Source organism: Dunckerocampus dactyliophorus, chromosome 8, assembly GCF_027744805.1.
Source record: "Dunckerocampus dactyliophorus isolate RoL2022-P2 chromosome 8, RoL_Ddac_1.1, whole genome shotgun sequence".
Classification (NCBI taxonomy): Eukaryota; Metazoa; Chordata; class Actinopteri; order Syngnathiformes; family Syngnathidae; genus Dunckerocampus; species Dunckerocampus dactyliophorus.
The window spans coordinates 11,232,141-11,247,454 of record NC_072826.1 but is presented as its reverse complement, the minus strand read 5'-3'; the positions used below and the strand labels follow the sequence as shown (position 1 = coordinate 11,247,454).

General features: G+C 41.2%; 1 protein-coding gene across 3 annotated transcripts in view; it reads right to left on the bottom strand.

The window, feature by feature from the left end:
• Positions 1 to 2,984: 2,984 nt before the first annotated feature.
• Positions 2,985 to 15,314, bottom strand: part of rassf5 (Ras association domain family member 5) — a 32,477-nt gene continuing 20,147 nt past the window's right edge. For 2 of the 3 annotated variants that reach the window (XM_054784844.1, XM_054784845.1), the window contains exons 3-6: positions 8,367 to 8,480; positions 7,011 to 7,326; positions 6,817 to 6,932; positions 2,985 to 5,477 (exon numbers count right to left, since the gene is read on the bottom strand). In XM_054784844.1, coding sequence (XP_054640819.1) covers positions 5,316 to 5,477; positions 6,817 to 6,932; positions 7,011 to 7,326; positions 8,367 to 8,480 — 708 coding nt within the window. In that variant the 3' untranslated portion in view covers positions 2,985 to 5,315. The remainder of the gene's footprint in view (positions 5,478 to 6,816; positions 6,933 to 7,010; positions 7,327 to 8,366; positions 8,481 to 15,314) is intronic. The other variant, XM_054784846.1, reaches the window with a different exon arrangement.

The window sequence follows — 15,314 nt, the reverse complement described above, 5'->3', positions numbered from 1 at the left end:
CTTTCGTCAGGCTTACAGTCGCTTTGTCTCGGTGGGTGGAGGCGGGGCTGTTAGCATACACACAGAGTGCCGAAGAGTGTACTATATTGTCATATATATTTTTAAAATATTTTTAAATTGTGCTTTTCTTAAAAATAAGGTTAAAATTTCATCTCATTCTTGTGAACTGAGTGTCCCGTGACACCCCTTCTATTAATGAAATACTATTATTGTTGCAGTCTGCAGTAGTGCAGAACTGTGCTGCCACGTACGGAGATGTTTTGATCATTTAGATGATTTGAAACACCTCCCAGCATGATGCCATGCAGTTGTATAAATGTATTAAAAAACATTTTAAAAAATGAATGATTCCCAGTCACCTACGTGTTGAGTTGCCAGTCTCGGTGTGTCAGTGTGTTCCCTCCCTGCCCCGGTGCGCTACCCAAATGTGTCTCATCTTTGTGATTGCCATGAGTGCATTCGGGTTTTCTTTTTTTTTGTTGTTGTCTTTTTAGGTTTACTTTGTATTTCTACCTGCGTTCTTCTTCTTGGGTCCTTTCCTGCTTCTCATTTTAGTTCATTATTTCCACTAAAATGAAAGCATGGCCGTGTCCCAGGCCTTGCGTTGTCTTTGGGGTGTGCTCTGGAAGAGATCACAGGCAATGTCATCATCAATCCATCATCTTGTGGCTTTTTAACATCATCGCTGACATAATCTGAGATATTTTTACAAAGAAATGATGAACTGGTGAATCGTGTGCGCATGCGTGACCTGAGGCGCTGGAGACGTATAGAGTCTGGTCGTGCGGAGGACAGACGGTCAGCTCAGGCCGACGTGAGAAGGGCTCGGGTCTAAATTAAGACGGCGATACACGCTGGGCAGGCGCTGATGCTAAACTAAGCGCTTTCTGAGAGGTGAGAAAATGGGCCTGCCTATATTCACTGCCATAAATAAGCATATTGACACAGTTTCACAGTGCCCTCTAGCCACCGTAAAGCCCAGGCTTCTTATTCTTAGCTGGCGGACTTGTGTGCGACAATGCCTCATAATCGATCTGCATGTGCGTTCCTCTCGTCAAGAGGTCAAGGTGTAAGCGTGAGGATCATGCACCATTCTAAATCAAAGCCCTGTGAATTTTACAACCGCGTCAAGAGATGGCACCAGGTGCAGTGCGGCTAGGGGGTGTTAAAGGGCTGTATTTGGTCTCCCAGTGTGTGACAGACACTGACACCTGTGGGTTTTGAATGCCATTTGAAACTAGAATCAGCATTTAAAGCACTAGAAAAAGGGGGCTGGAATGTAGTTTGAGCCTATCTAGACTTTTATATGGAGATTTTCATACACTGACACCAAGTTTGGTAAGATGTGACGTTAATTATGCATTCTGAATTTGCATTCTGATCAACATGCGAAAGCTACAGTATATAATTAATCCAAAAAACACATTTGTAACGGGTAAACACACTTCAAAAATGTGCAATATGAAACTAAACTAATGGTGCCTTACAGACAACTGGGAACTTGAAGAGATGAACAAACGTGATGTCACATATTAATGGTGGCACAATCGTGAATATATTTGATATTCACAACTGAAAGATTACTGAAAGATTAGACTGCATTTATATGTCCCGTATATGCAGTACTACATATCTCCAAAACCTTCTTCTTCTTTTACAAATGGTCTACTGTGCAATCACTTTTAGACCAGAACCTTCAGATGTCTGATAGATAGTTAAAGCTGAAGAGGAACTTCACCTTTCATCATGACGATAACCCGAAGCCCCCAGGTGCATCTCAATAAATTAGAATATCCAGGGGTGGATCTAGCTTTTTTGAAAAGGGGGGTTGTGGCGGAGGCCGTATGCCGAAGTGTTGGAAATGGAGTGGTGGGTCTGGGGGCCCTCCCCCAGAAAAAATTTTAAAATGAGACCTCATTTCCTTCTGGTGATATCTGAGGCCAATTTATGTCCTTAATTTCAAGAGTTTGTTATTTTTATCCTTGGAATATATCGTTTAAGCCAAAACATTCTATTTATAAAATTACAGGTAGTACGAGAAACCCATTTTAGCTCAATTTCCTGAAATATTTTCCAATTTGAAGCAGCTGTAAATTCCGAGGATTTGAGTATTTGAGTGGGGTACACCCACCCCACCCCAGCAGGGGTGCCCATTACGTAGATCACATTAAACATCATTGTAGATGTCATATGATATCAGTCAGCTGATCAAAATTGTCGATAAAGAAATATTTCACTCGGTACGCCAGAGCCCAGACCTGAATCCAAATGAAAATTTGTGGGATGACTTGAAGCGGGCGGGACGGTGTGTAACCGATGCCAGCTAGCACGGCTGTACGAAAGTACATCGGTAAACATCACCCACTGACGCCTTAGGGGCGCCACACACAGGGAGGTGGCGTCGCCTCTCGTCCATTCATTTTCAGTGGAGCCTGTACGACAGAGCAATTATCGGAAGTCATCGTCCAGCCAAGCGATAAGCGGAATTCGTTAAATCGTGTGCTGGTACATTGTCATCGCGCTCACACTGGCTTGCGACGCAATCCCAGAAAGTTGAAAAATTGTTCAACAGTTCATTGCTGACTAGGACCAATCAGCGGGCGTTTCATTGATGGACCAATGAGCAGACACAATTCTATTCAGTACTTTCTCGCAGGAGGTAAACCGTGTCAGATTTCCCGGAGCTATTTGGCATTTATAAAAAAAAAAAAGAATTTTACATAAATGTCCATGTAAATTCATGTAAATGTACCTATGTTTACTGGGGCGCCAACAAGTTCCCATCGAATATAAAATTTTGCATTTGGAAGTCATTTCTTGTGGAAAACTTATATTAACAAACAAAGGGTGTGTTTGCTCACCATGACAATTTCTTTGTTGCACAAGAAAAACAGAAATGGCCAAATTAAGATAAAAAACAAAACAAAACAAGAAGGTCTCAGTGGCATAAAAGCAGAGCAGGGTGGCCACCAACGCCGGACATAAAAGAGAACAACCATTTCCATAGAGGTTTTCTTTTATTTCAGTCTGATAATAGTCTGTACAACTCTATTGATATAGTCATCACACATTTCTTCAAGTTGCAAAAAAGCATAAGGGCTCAAACTCTTCAACGTCTAATGGCATAAATAACACTCACACGCACACACACACACAAATGGTTTGTTGGAATGACAAATGAGCATTTGGGAGGCGGGGGGGAATATGTGACACCGTGTGGAAGAAAAACAAACATTTGCACACATGCAAAAAGTATACAAACACTGAGAGGCACCTGTGTACTGGGACACATTGTCCAGCCAGAGAGTACATGTACTGCACATGTCGTCTCGGGACACATGAAACAAAAGGCACTGCCTGCAGGATCAGCTCCAGCTTTGGGTGGTGTTGGTAGAAGACATCTCAACTGAGAAGCAGTATCCTCATTTAACAGCCGACATGTCCGCGCAAAGACAAATGTCCTCACAATGAAGGTGGGATGTCACACAAGACGTTGAAGGAGAAGAATGCCATTCGTCATAACAACAAACCATCATTTTCCAGTGTCTACATACTGTAATACATACTGTAGGCATCGCAAACACATCATTGGTACATCATAGCATTTAGGATCTTGTTTTGCTTTTCAAGTAACCTGCATGTAAGTGCAAAATATACACAGACCAGCCCTAATATTAAACATACATTGCCCCTTTTCCACTGCACGGCAAAAGTAGGTACGACAAGGCCGACTGTGCAGTCATATACCACAACTGGTTGCTCAATTGTTGTATTTTCACATGTGAGGATACACAGCTACACATAACTACAACATATCTGGACTATACAATAGGATACTCCACAGTCTCCGTCTTGTTGTCCTCAGCCCCTGTTGTCCTCCATTGTTGTTACTTGTTAGCATGTGTGACTGATGCCTTTAATGCGGCATGGTTTTCGCACTTATCCCCGTGGTACGATTTCAACAGGTACAGTACAGCGGAAAAGCGGCAATTAGGATCACTTCTAATGCCATCCAATATATGCCACATGTAGTAAGAGGTACGATGCAGTGCAGTGCTACGCCACTGCAAAGTACCCTATTGACCCAAATATGAGACGCTAATTTTTCCCTACAAAACAGACTGAAAAGACATGTTGTCCTATATTCAGGGTCTAGAGGTGTATGCATGCAAACCAGCAGGTAGTGCCAAACAACTTGTCCACACACGAGTCAGCTTTTTATCCTGTCACTCACACACCAGTAACCTGGAGAGATCTCGCCGCTGAACGTTTATCAATAAACGGAGGAGCAATGATGCCGTTTTTCTTATTGAGCTTTTATTTCACTGATATTTAAATTGTGATTTTTATTTTGTCAGGTCTTGAAAATGAGGGGGTCATCGAATATTTGGGTCAATACGGTGCCACCACAACAATAAACATTGTAGTAATACCTCTCTGAGAGTGTCAATGAAAAGTGGGCAGAATTTTTGTTTGGTATCTAATTGGCTTGCGCAGGCGCTCCTCCCATTTAAAATCCTCATGCGACATGTGTCCCTCCGCGTTTGGAGCAAACATCCTCATCAAAAGCACAAAAACAAGTGTTCTGAAGTCGGGAAATGGCTTCATTCGCAGGTGGCGCTTGCCGACATCGGTCGCGTGAAAGGTCTGATTAAAGATGTGACCTTCTTAAGTGGAAATGAAGGATGAAGGTAACCTAAAGGATTGTTTTTAAAGCTTTTTGTTTTCCTTGCACATGTCGCAGTTGTCAAAGCCAGACCCTAAACACCACGTCTTATATTCAAGCAACAGAACGATCACACCTTAATCCTAAACATCCACGCATGGTATATTGATTGTCCTTCCAATCCGAAGAGATGCTGCAAAGATAATCATGCATTCTGTTTATCATTCCAACTGGGTGCACAGGTGTGAGGAAAGGGGGGGGGGGGGGGGGGGGGGGGGGTTATATGAGCTGAGACTCATGCGTAAGTAACACTTTGCAGTAGCAGCAGTAGCAGACGAAGAAGAGAGGGTCATTTCCAATGCAATTCAACACTTTGCAGTTCCGGCTGAGATTTTCCCAACACCCCCAAAGTCCCACGATGCTTCTCAAAGATGGTGGCTTGAGGGCGTGTGTGTAGGGGGTGTTTTATATGCATCCTGAGAAAGGGTGTGTGTTTTGTGTGGCGTTTCGGAGAACGGAGGGCTTCCTTTCCAACCTCTCAGACCAGCTCACATCTCTCATGGGCTAGCGGAAGAGGGTGTTCAGTGTTGAAAGGGCTTTAGTCTCTCCCTGCGCTGCGGTCACATGGTAACAGGTGTGGGGGGGGGGGTCAGGGGTCAAGTTGTTGTTGTTGTTGTTGTTGTTGTAGAGCTTGCTGTAGTTTCCGTCTGTACACGGTGTATTTACACTCAACCGCTCGCACCCGCTCCGACTCCTCTTTGTCCAGAATGACCAGGAAGTTCTGGAGCTCCGGGACAGAGAACGCATGCCACTGTTGGGGCAATAGTCATGAACACAGTATTATTTCTTCTAAACATCTTATTTTATATTGCACACAATTATATTACAGTAAATTCCCTAATAGCAGCCGGGGCATTTATTTGCCTAAACTGCAAATAGGGCGGGGCATTATTTGGAAGGCATCAATAATTGGAGAGCGGCTGTTATTTCCTAAATTATATACAACAACTTCATTTTTTAACTTTAATAATGATTAGGAGTCCATCAGGAGTAGAAAGGAAACCATAGCTCTTTAGTAAATGACCACATGGTCATTTATTAGGTATATTGTACAACACAGCATCGACAGAACCAGTGTTGTAATGCTGATAAGGAGCAAAACTGTCAGCAATGATACCACTAATGAGTTCACGTACGTTTCATACGTTTCACACCAACAGCAGAATGTAAGTGCCACCAACATTTTACAGTGCACGCAGAGATAGATAAAGCTGCTGGATGTTGACCATTTATGATACTTCAAATGCAGCTGCTGCCATTTTGCAGAGTTCATAACACCGCTGCCCTCAGCTGTTAATCCCAATGTTTTTTGATTGGTGCTAATGTAAGATGCATGGTTAATTGAACAAAGGCTTTAATCGGAGCATTTACAGTACAGTATTACAGTACAGGAAAAAAAATACAATGTGGGACTTGAAGTTTAATCTAAAACATGAATTATTAAATCGGAGTGGGCAAAATGTCGTAAGATCCTACATTAACAAAAAAAAAATTGCCAACCTGATCAGGCCACACAAGCATAGGTTGGTTTGACCGCACACATAAACATAACATTTCAATCACACTTGATAGGGCTTGACGGCATATTATTAGAATTTGAGTCATTGTAAAGAATATTATAAACATTATTGTGCACAAGTCTTGCGCTATAATTAGGCTTTGTTGTTTTAGCAATTCCATCACGACCATTTCTTGTTAGTCTTTTAATTAGAAAGCCAAAATAATGACAAATATTATATTTTGCGTAATATCCACTCAAAATACACAAGAAATGATAGATGTGAGAAATTATTTAAAAATTAGTAATTTTAAAAAATGATGTAAGTTGTAGGAAGCTGACTCTCTTAATGCTAAAATGAAATGGAGCCCTTATTAATATCATTGCTAATGCGTGTATCTGTGCTATTTCTACTTTCAATGTCTAAATGACTTGAAAAAGTCATTTATACAACAAAACTAGAGGTGGTGTAACACGTTTACACAGCACTATGTATGCATTTTTTAGGAAATTATACACAAAGTTCCATGAAAAGAACAGCAAAAAAAATAATGTAGACGTTTACGGTAATTGTGATTTTGTGCTTTCTCACCTCCACTTCTCCAGTCTCATTTTCCTTGAGGACAAAGCTAAGCTGCTCCGGGTCGGGCCCTGCTATCAGTCTCAAAAGAAGAGGGCGCTCACACAGAGGAAGCTTCTGGAACAGATCTATACGACAGGGAAACAGAAAGGTCTTATTGCTGTTGTTGCTGTGAGGGATTAAAGGTGCCCACCTCTCTCCCTCACCTTGTCCATCACGGTGCGTCTGCCTGTACAAGGCAAACTTGCGGGGGTTGTCCAACACCATGAACTTCTTCAGCAAGCCTTGGATGACCTCTCTTGTGGTGGTCATAGAGCTGATGTGCAGCTGCTTCACACAGTCACATGGGAGGTAGAAGGAGGTTCTGTCCTCACCCTGGACGCAGTCTTGGCCCTCGAATGGTGCTCCGTCGAGGCCTCTCACAACCCCTACCGGGCTTGTTGCATCCACAGCGGGCACCGTGACTGGCCGACTGAGCCTCAGATGGACCTTAATAAAACCTGTGTAGGACCCGTCTGAAGCCTGGAACACACGCACACAAAGAATGAGTGCATCAACTGTAGAAGGAAACAGGAGATTTAATTCTACAGTAGATGAACCCTGCATGTTTCAATATAAGGCAGGAGAACCACATGATGTAAACATGAAAAAGACTATCAAAAATGGAATTAATGGTTGTTACACTTACAGTATTTAGACATTTTTATTAATTAGCATTCTTCACACATACAGTCTATATTATGCGCAATCCTGATCATATAGATTATGCATAATTATACAATGTAAATATAATTTTACAATGTAAATAAATATAATTACTTGTATTTCTTCATAATAACATTTGCTAATATTAAAAACATTAAAGCATCCATTTATTTTCTATGCCGCTTATCCTCACGAGGGGCTAGAAGCGGGGTACACCCTAGACTGGTCGCCAGCCTACGCAGGGCACATATTGACAAACAACCACTCACATTCAAAGCTGTGGACAATTTTGAGCAGTGATCCCCAACCCCCGGGCGTGGGTCATTTGGTACCGGGCCGCACAGAAAGAAAAAATAATTTCCATTATTTTTTTTTGGATGTTTTATTTTGTAAAGTGGTCGGATTCTCTGTTACATCCGTCTCACTTGACGCATGTCCATTGTTTGTGTGCTAACTTTATCTCATGCCGCACAGATAGACTACTACTGTATTTTTACCATTTTTCTTTCACCTCATATTTGGTGTCAAATGCTGATACTATGTGGGAATGCATAAAGGTAAGTTTTGATGACTTATTGAGAGCTAATGTGCACATTTGTCTCAAATTAATTCATGCTAGCGCACTGTCTTACCACACGTCAAACAGCGATGTAATAATCTCTCTGGAAAAATTCCAAGCTTGAACTGGTGGATGGTGGGTCGGCATTCATTTTGTGCTTTTAATTTGATGTTATTCATGTCTTAGTTTTACACAATACATAATAAGATAAATTCGATCGCTATAATGTACGAACCACCTCATTTTAATAGCCATTTACATAATGTACCACTTCAATTTCAGTACATTGACAACTTACCAGTTTCATGCCATTCTCTGACACTCTGGAATTATATTCTTCTATCCTGGTCCGCACATCTTCCTCCGGAAGGTCTTTTGCACCGCCCTCTTCTTCCTCCTTTGCCTCACTCTTCTGTAAACCAGACAGATAAAAGTCAACCAGGGTGAGCTACTCGTTTCAGCCGGCAGATGGTGCTGCCTCCCACATGGACATCGGCTTCTTTTAAGACTCAAGCAAGGGAAGAGTTACTTGCATATATTAGAAGCAAAAAAGTGGATCTGAAGGTGAATGAGGGGCCATGCTTGGCTAAAACGCACTCATCCTCATCTCGTTGGACACCTGCCTCTCCTGCCCTCAATCGGCGCTTACCTCAGCAAAAAGCTGCTCTGACTACAGCTGATTAGGAGTCCGTGTAACACTTCTCACAATTTCAATCTTTTCCGGGGGAACAACTGTGCTGCTCAAAATGGGAACAGGAAATGTTGAAGCAAGCAAATGACTCATTCGGCATCACTGCACGGGGATACTGACGACGTGCCATCTTTCTCACTCGGTAGTGGTGGAGGAGGAGGAGGAGGAAGCAGCAACGACAGAAGAAGCAAGGGTGAGGTGCAGAAAGAGCGAGTAAATGGGTGAGGCATGACGAAAGAGCCGCTGCTGTGCAAGCCTTAGCAACACAGTTTGACTAGGTTATTTATAGTACAGGAGGAAGCATCCCCTCCATCTTATAATATATTTTTTTCTTCCTTTGTGCATATGCATTATCTGGGGCACAGAGAAAGAGAGACTGTGACAGAATGAGAGAGCGAGAGAGGGAACTGCAGGCCAGGCATCACTTCCAACGGGAAGTCCTCGGGTTGTGAGCGGGAATCTCTCAATAGAGAAGCTGTGCGCATGAGTGCACGTGTTTGCATATAAACAAGGGCAAGGTGGCTTATGAAAATAAATACACAAAGCCAATACACATGCAGTTCATTCTGTAAGATGAGACTTGATAACATTGTGACGTTCAACATTCCAAGCGACAGTGTGCAGAGTATGTTTATGATAGTAGTTGCAGTTTGCATGATGTGGAGTAATAATTACTGCGACCAAAAATATCAACATGATCGCAACAGTGACCACTCTTTGTTCGTAGTCTTCTTAGTAGGTGCAACCCCGCCTCCACCCAACCTCCCCACGGTATCTCATTAATGTGAATACACTCATTTTAGCCATCATTTCACAAGGGCCGATGCCCCAGTTTTCATATGATTCGGTTTTCCACGAATTCCGCTCCTCGCCATTAAGAGTCTTCATTAACGTTAATGTGACGTTAAATATTCATTTACGCATTTAATTCATCATTTGTGAATTATTTCACATTATTTTCTGCACGTAAAAGTACAATTATTCTGTATAAACATTTTTTTTCTGGTTTGTGTATGGAGCTAACTGGTTAGCCTACAGTTTATTGGTTTTACACTTAAGAAATGAGTGGGGAAGAAGGACAAAGTAAGAAGCCAAAAAAGTCCCGCTTTGACACGCTGTGCTGCCAGCACTCACGAGCTGCACACTAACCACTCACGTTATATTCATGTTTAATTTCTATGGTATTGTCGCTGTAAAAAAAAATGGTTGCTGAAATGCGAGGGGTGCACTCACTTGTGTGAAATACTGTAAGGTTCGCATCGGTTGATTTGCCTCTCGGCATGTTTTGGTATAGCAAAATAAATGATGCAACACTTTATACACATATAAATGCTTCTTCGTACTTAGTTGTGCAGTTGGCTCCCAACGTTTGATGGTGCGTTGGACTCCCAGATGCTAAACACGGCATTAAGAGTAAACACATGAAACCATATACAGTTCCATCCATAATAGTGAGTGGTGATTCTAACTAGCGCCGGTATTATCTTTATATATGTTCAATTTTATTATGCACTTCTTGTATTGGATCTCATCAGTCAAGTGTGCAGTTGAACAAGCTAAAGTCAAATGGCATCGAGGTCAAAGAATTTAGTATTCAGATATTTCAAAGGTCGCACCGGCATTGTGTGTGACGTCACTGAGGACCAGCATTTCTTGAGAGACTTTAGCATACCTCATGAGTTTTTATCTCGGCGAGCATCAAAGGTATTTTGTGACGTTGTAAGGCTCCAGTGTTCCCGTAGAGTCGCCACGGTACATTTAGTTAAGCTAAGCTAAGTGGGTAACTTCTTTTTTTTATATATATATATTGAATTTTTATTGCTGTTTTTTGTGTTAAGCAATTCACTTATTTTTACACTTGTAAGCGCTAAAATGGTACACTACCTGTAATTTTAGTAAATATTTTTACAATGGTGACAGTTTGACCCTGGAAAAGATTATTTCTATTTCCAATATTGCTAACATTTATTTAGGAATTCAACCAAAGAGGTGGACGAGCATCCCGGAAAGTACCCCTTACTGATTTTATCAGTGCATTTCACTTAAATAGCCTTGTTAAATTATTGGCGGAAAAGCATAGCTTTTGTATTGTGAGGCTTAATTAATTCTGCATGCACAAAACATGATGTGAAAACAGCCGTGAGGATATTTAGTCTCCAGACAATTACACGGGTCGTGTTGTTGGACATTTTAAAGTAGACATGTGACACCGTATTGTACAGAGGACTCATGCAAGAATAATCACGACATTCCATACGACTTTTAATGTCAACTGCTCACGTAGGAGCGTGAACAGAACAATCAAGGGCTAAGAAAAGCATCTGAGGAATATGAAGGACTTGATATGCATCTGAAGTTCCTCCCAAGTCAAAGGCAAGTGTACTGGAAAGGACCTTGCAGGAATTCCTGCGTTTGTGTGAGCCTCTAAATGCATCACAGGCAGTGCCCTGCCTTTCTGCATCGGACTGAGAGCGATTAAACAATAGGTTTGTGTGCTGGGGTCATCTGATTGAGGCCTTTCTCGGGTCATAAATATTGAAAATACTTAATGACTGTCACTTCAAATGTGAATAAAGCCAACAAGCTTGCTTTTATGGGCGGCCTCCTTTCTGTCATCCATTTGATTAAGAAGATTCCGCTACTGAAGACAGCTTAAATGTGTAAAATATCTACAACTGTTACAAAAGGACACACACACAAACGCGCGCGCACACACACACACACACACACACACACACACACACCCCTCAGGCTGATATGAGGACGTGCTGAGGCTTTCACTTTGATGAGAACAGACAAGAGAGGTCGTACAACTGCGAGAAATGCTGCCCGGTATATTCTTCATGGGTGTGTGTTTTAATATTGCATCAACATTTGACTCCAACAACACCTGCTCTGTAGCTCAGACATGGCGTGTGCATGCCAGCCGGCATTACACAGCAACTGCACATAAACACATACAGATTTATGTCACACCGATTTACACACGCTCCTTCGCTATGCAAACTCAAATCCAACAACTCAGACGTCTGCCAAAGTTAAATTGCACACAAATGTCCAAGGCACGTATCTCCAACTATTGTTACTTGATTGTTCTTATTCCAAAAAATAAGAAAACACTTCAGATCAGAAAACAACAACTCAAATGTGGCGATACAGTACAGCGATCCCTCACCACTGAGCGCTTCAAATTTCGTGGTTGTCACTGTTCTTCAAAAATATTCATTTATAAATCGTGCCGTTTCATGATATGCATAAAATATGCATAGTTAAGCACATTTGACATATTTTTTCCTAAATCAAGCATTTCCAAGTATAAAAAAAGCTAAATGAACTAAAAATATAATAATACGGGCTTCAGAAGGCATATTCAAAGACGCTGTAGTGATATGTAGTATCCTACACTCGTCACTAGGAGTCAGTAATGTTACTGTAATGTACACACACAAGCACCAGACTTGATCCCCGGAATAACAGGATTTGATTGCAGGTTTGATTAATCTCACAATAGGCACAATAATCCAAAAAAACATAAAATACAGGCTACTGTTGCAAGCCGTAAACCACGCCAACGTAAAACTCAACTCTGAACTCTTGACGTCACTCCTTGTCCTCCCAAACTCAGCTCCCCTAGCACTACGTTGGGCATCGTTTCAATTTGGACAATGTGGATTCCGATTCTGGTTCCTAATGATCCTCAATTTTGATGCTTTTAAGAGGCAGGGTCATAAAGGTTTGCATGGTCTAAATGAGGGTGCTAACCAGAGTTGGTTTTGGATGAAATGTCTGAACTTGTCCATGAATTTCTTTAGTGATATGGACTTTATTAACTTTACTTGACATTTCTCACAGGGCTATTTTCAATATATATAAAATATATAAATATCAAACCATTCAATTTGAATATAAATATTAAGTTTCTTTTTACAGGAGTACACTTTCACAAAAGACGTTTTACTTTGAAAAGTAGTACACTTTGTTTGCTGCCGCAGTGTAGGTGTAAGCTATTTTTTATGACACCCTTATTTTGTTAACACAAGTAGACAGGATATAGCCCAAAGTGCTCTTATTTTGAAGGCGGGAAGTGTGTTGTGTGAGTTGAGAAGGTCCCTTGACTTTGTACTTTATTTAACCCGAACTTCCACATCAGCTAGCGTCCTGAAGGCCTGGGTTCACTTGGTATGAGACAGACGTTTACTGTTCGACTTCCCTGATTGTGATTGGTTAGAGAAAGTCAGAAGTAGCGCATCAAAGACGAGGTACTCTTATATCTACACCATGAAAGCGTAAACATTGATCATGTGGTCACGCAACCTCCTTTGCATGATGTCATTGTATTGCAAATGTTGCGCTGAGCCGACTGCTCTTTTTGGATCAAGTTCAGCCAATCTTTTTAGTCGCTTCTTCTAAGCTTGTTTTGTTCTTTGCTTGTTCGCGGCTATTTCCTCCGGTCTGTGAGGTGGGCAACAAAACTGAGAATCGAAAAAAAACCATTTGAACGATCCCGGGAGATTTGGAATGTTAGTCCCCAGTTCCCATCGATGCTCGAGACTCGGTGCCCACCCCTACCTGGTGCCCACCCCTACCTAGCACAGGAACACATTTACAGCAACACAAACAAGCACAAGTCTTACTGTATTTATGTCTAGGATGGCTTATTATTATATACAGTATTTATTATACAGGAGACTTCTACATTATGTCAACTATATTGCGTAATAGGAGCGTAAAGGTGACTATATGGGTGTTATTTCATGTCTGGAGGGCTCTGATAATGTTAAATAGCATATTTAGAAGGTTGCAAACAGGTTTTTCATGCTCCTACTCCAAAAATATTTGAAGGAATCCTACTTTGTGGAAATTAACAAATAAACAAAGGACTACTGTACATCATTTTGTATCGAGCTGTATTTGCGGCCACTTCTGCAATCGATAGCGAGTGCTCTGGCAAGAACAAGTCAGCAGGTCACAGTTATGACTTTTATCGTGAAGACACGCACTAATGCTAACATTAACGGCCGATTTTGATTCTGGACTCATTCAAACAGTGAAAGGATGAAATCAAACTCTGCTATTTGTATTTTCCTAATTTAATTTTGAATAGAAATGGTACTGCTACACGGTGGTCGGGCGGTTAGCATGTGGGCCTCACAGTCAGGAGATCAAAGGTTTAAATCTCTGTGGAGTTTGCATGTTCTGTGTGTGTGTGTTTGTGTGTGTGTGTGTGTGTGTGGGTCTTCTCCAGGTGCGCGTGGTTGTTTGTCTACATGATTGACTGGTGACCAGTCCAGGGTATACCTTGCCACGTTCCCCAAGTCAGCTGGGATAGGCGCCAGCTCGCTTGTGAACGAATGAATGAATATAATGTGTTCCGCATGACACGTGGCACCCCTACAGAAAATGAAAAGGAAATCCTTACACACAACGCACTCCTATTCACTCACTAACATCTCAGCATATCTCCTTTTCATATTCAAAGGCATGGAAAAGAAGGCAGTGTGCCAGTGGATACATACAGTACATAAACACTAGGGGTGTTAGAAATAATCGATTCGGCGATATATGGTGATATTACATCACACGATTCTCGTATCGATTCCAATGCATTCACACCGATGATTATTTACATATTTTACTGTATATTAGTACTGTATTCATCGCAGCGCCTTTCGTTTTTCTTTTAAATAATATTTTTGTTTTAATTTGAGATGGCATAGCATATTAAAGTAAGTGTTTTCCATATACATTTTTACTGAAACTGTTTTAACCATTATACAGGACTTATTTATACTTTATATTATACAATTAAAATAGTTAATGAACTAGTCACCCCTGAGTTTGAGATATTACGTACTCTTATAAAAACTATATGTGAACTAGGGATGGACATATGGCTAAATATGACTAAAAATGAAGTTGTTCAGTTCGCGGATTTCACTTATCGCGGGCTATTTTGGGATCTATCCCTCGTGATAAACGAGGGAACACTGTACTGACAAATAACAAGTAATGCTCTTTTTTAACAAATATTTTTTTAATGCAATGGGAAAATCTCTTCTTAAAAAGTGCTATCCTTCCTCTGCTCCAAATTACACTTTTTTCACCCAAAAAATATAACACCACCCCCGTCTAGTATGTATTACCAAAATCTGTTTCAGGGAACAGCTTTTCCAAAAAAAAAAAAAAAAAAGTCTATATTCTTCACAATTACGAGTTAAACTAGATGAGATTTGTTGTTTGGCCCAAAAAGGGGGAGTGGCGTTATTGGCACTCATCACTGCTCGTGCATAGTCTCACAAAAGCTATCGACAATTAGCAGAAATGGCTGCGCAAGAAGAGAGGGAGATATAGCATGTTTGAATACTAGCACCCACATTGCGGTACCTAACTGTGACAGACAGCACCTTTAAATGTCGTATTCAGTACAAAGCTTTCCGAAAGCGCGATGCGTGGATGTGGCTAAACTTCCTATGTCGTTCTTTAGACCACAAACTATTTACGACTGAATCAACAGCGCTTCTGGTGGTTGAAGCCAAGTAGTGCACTCTATTCTGA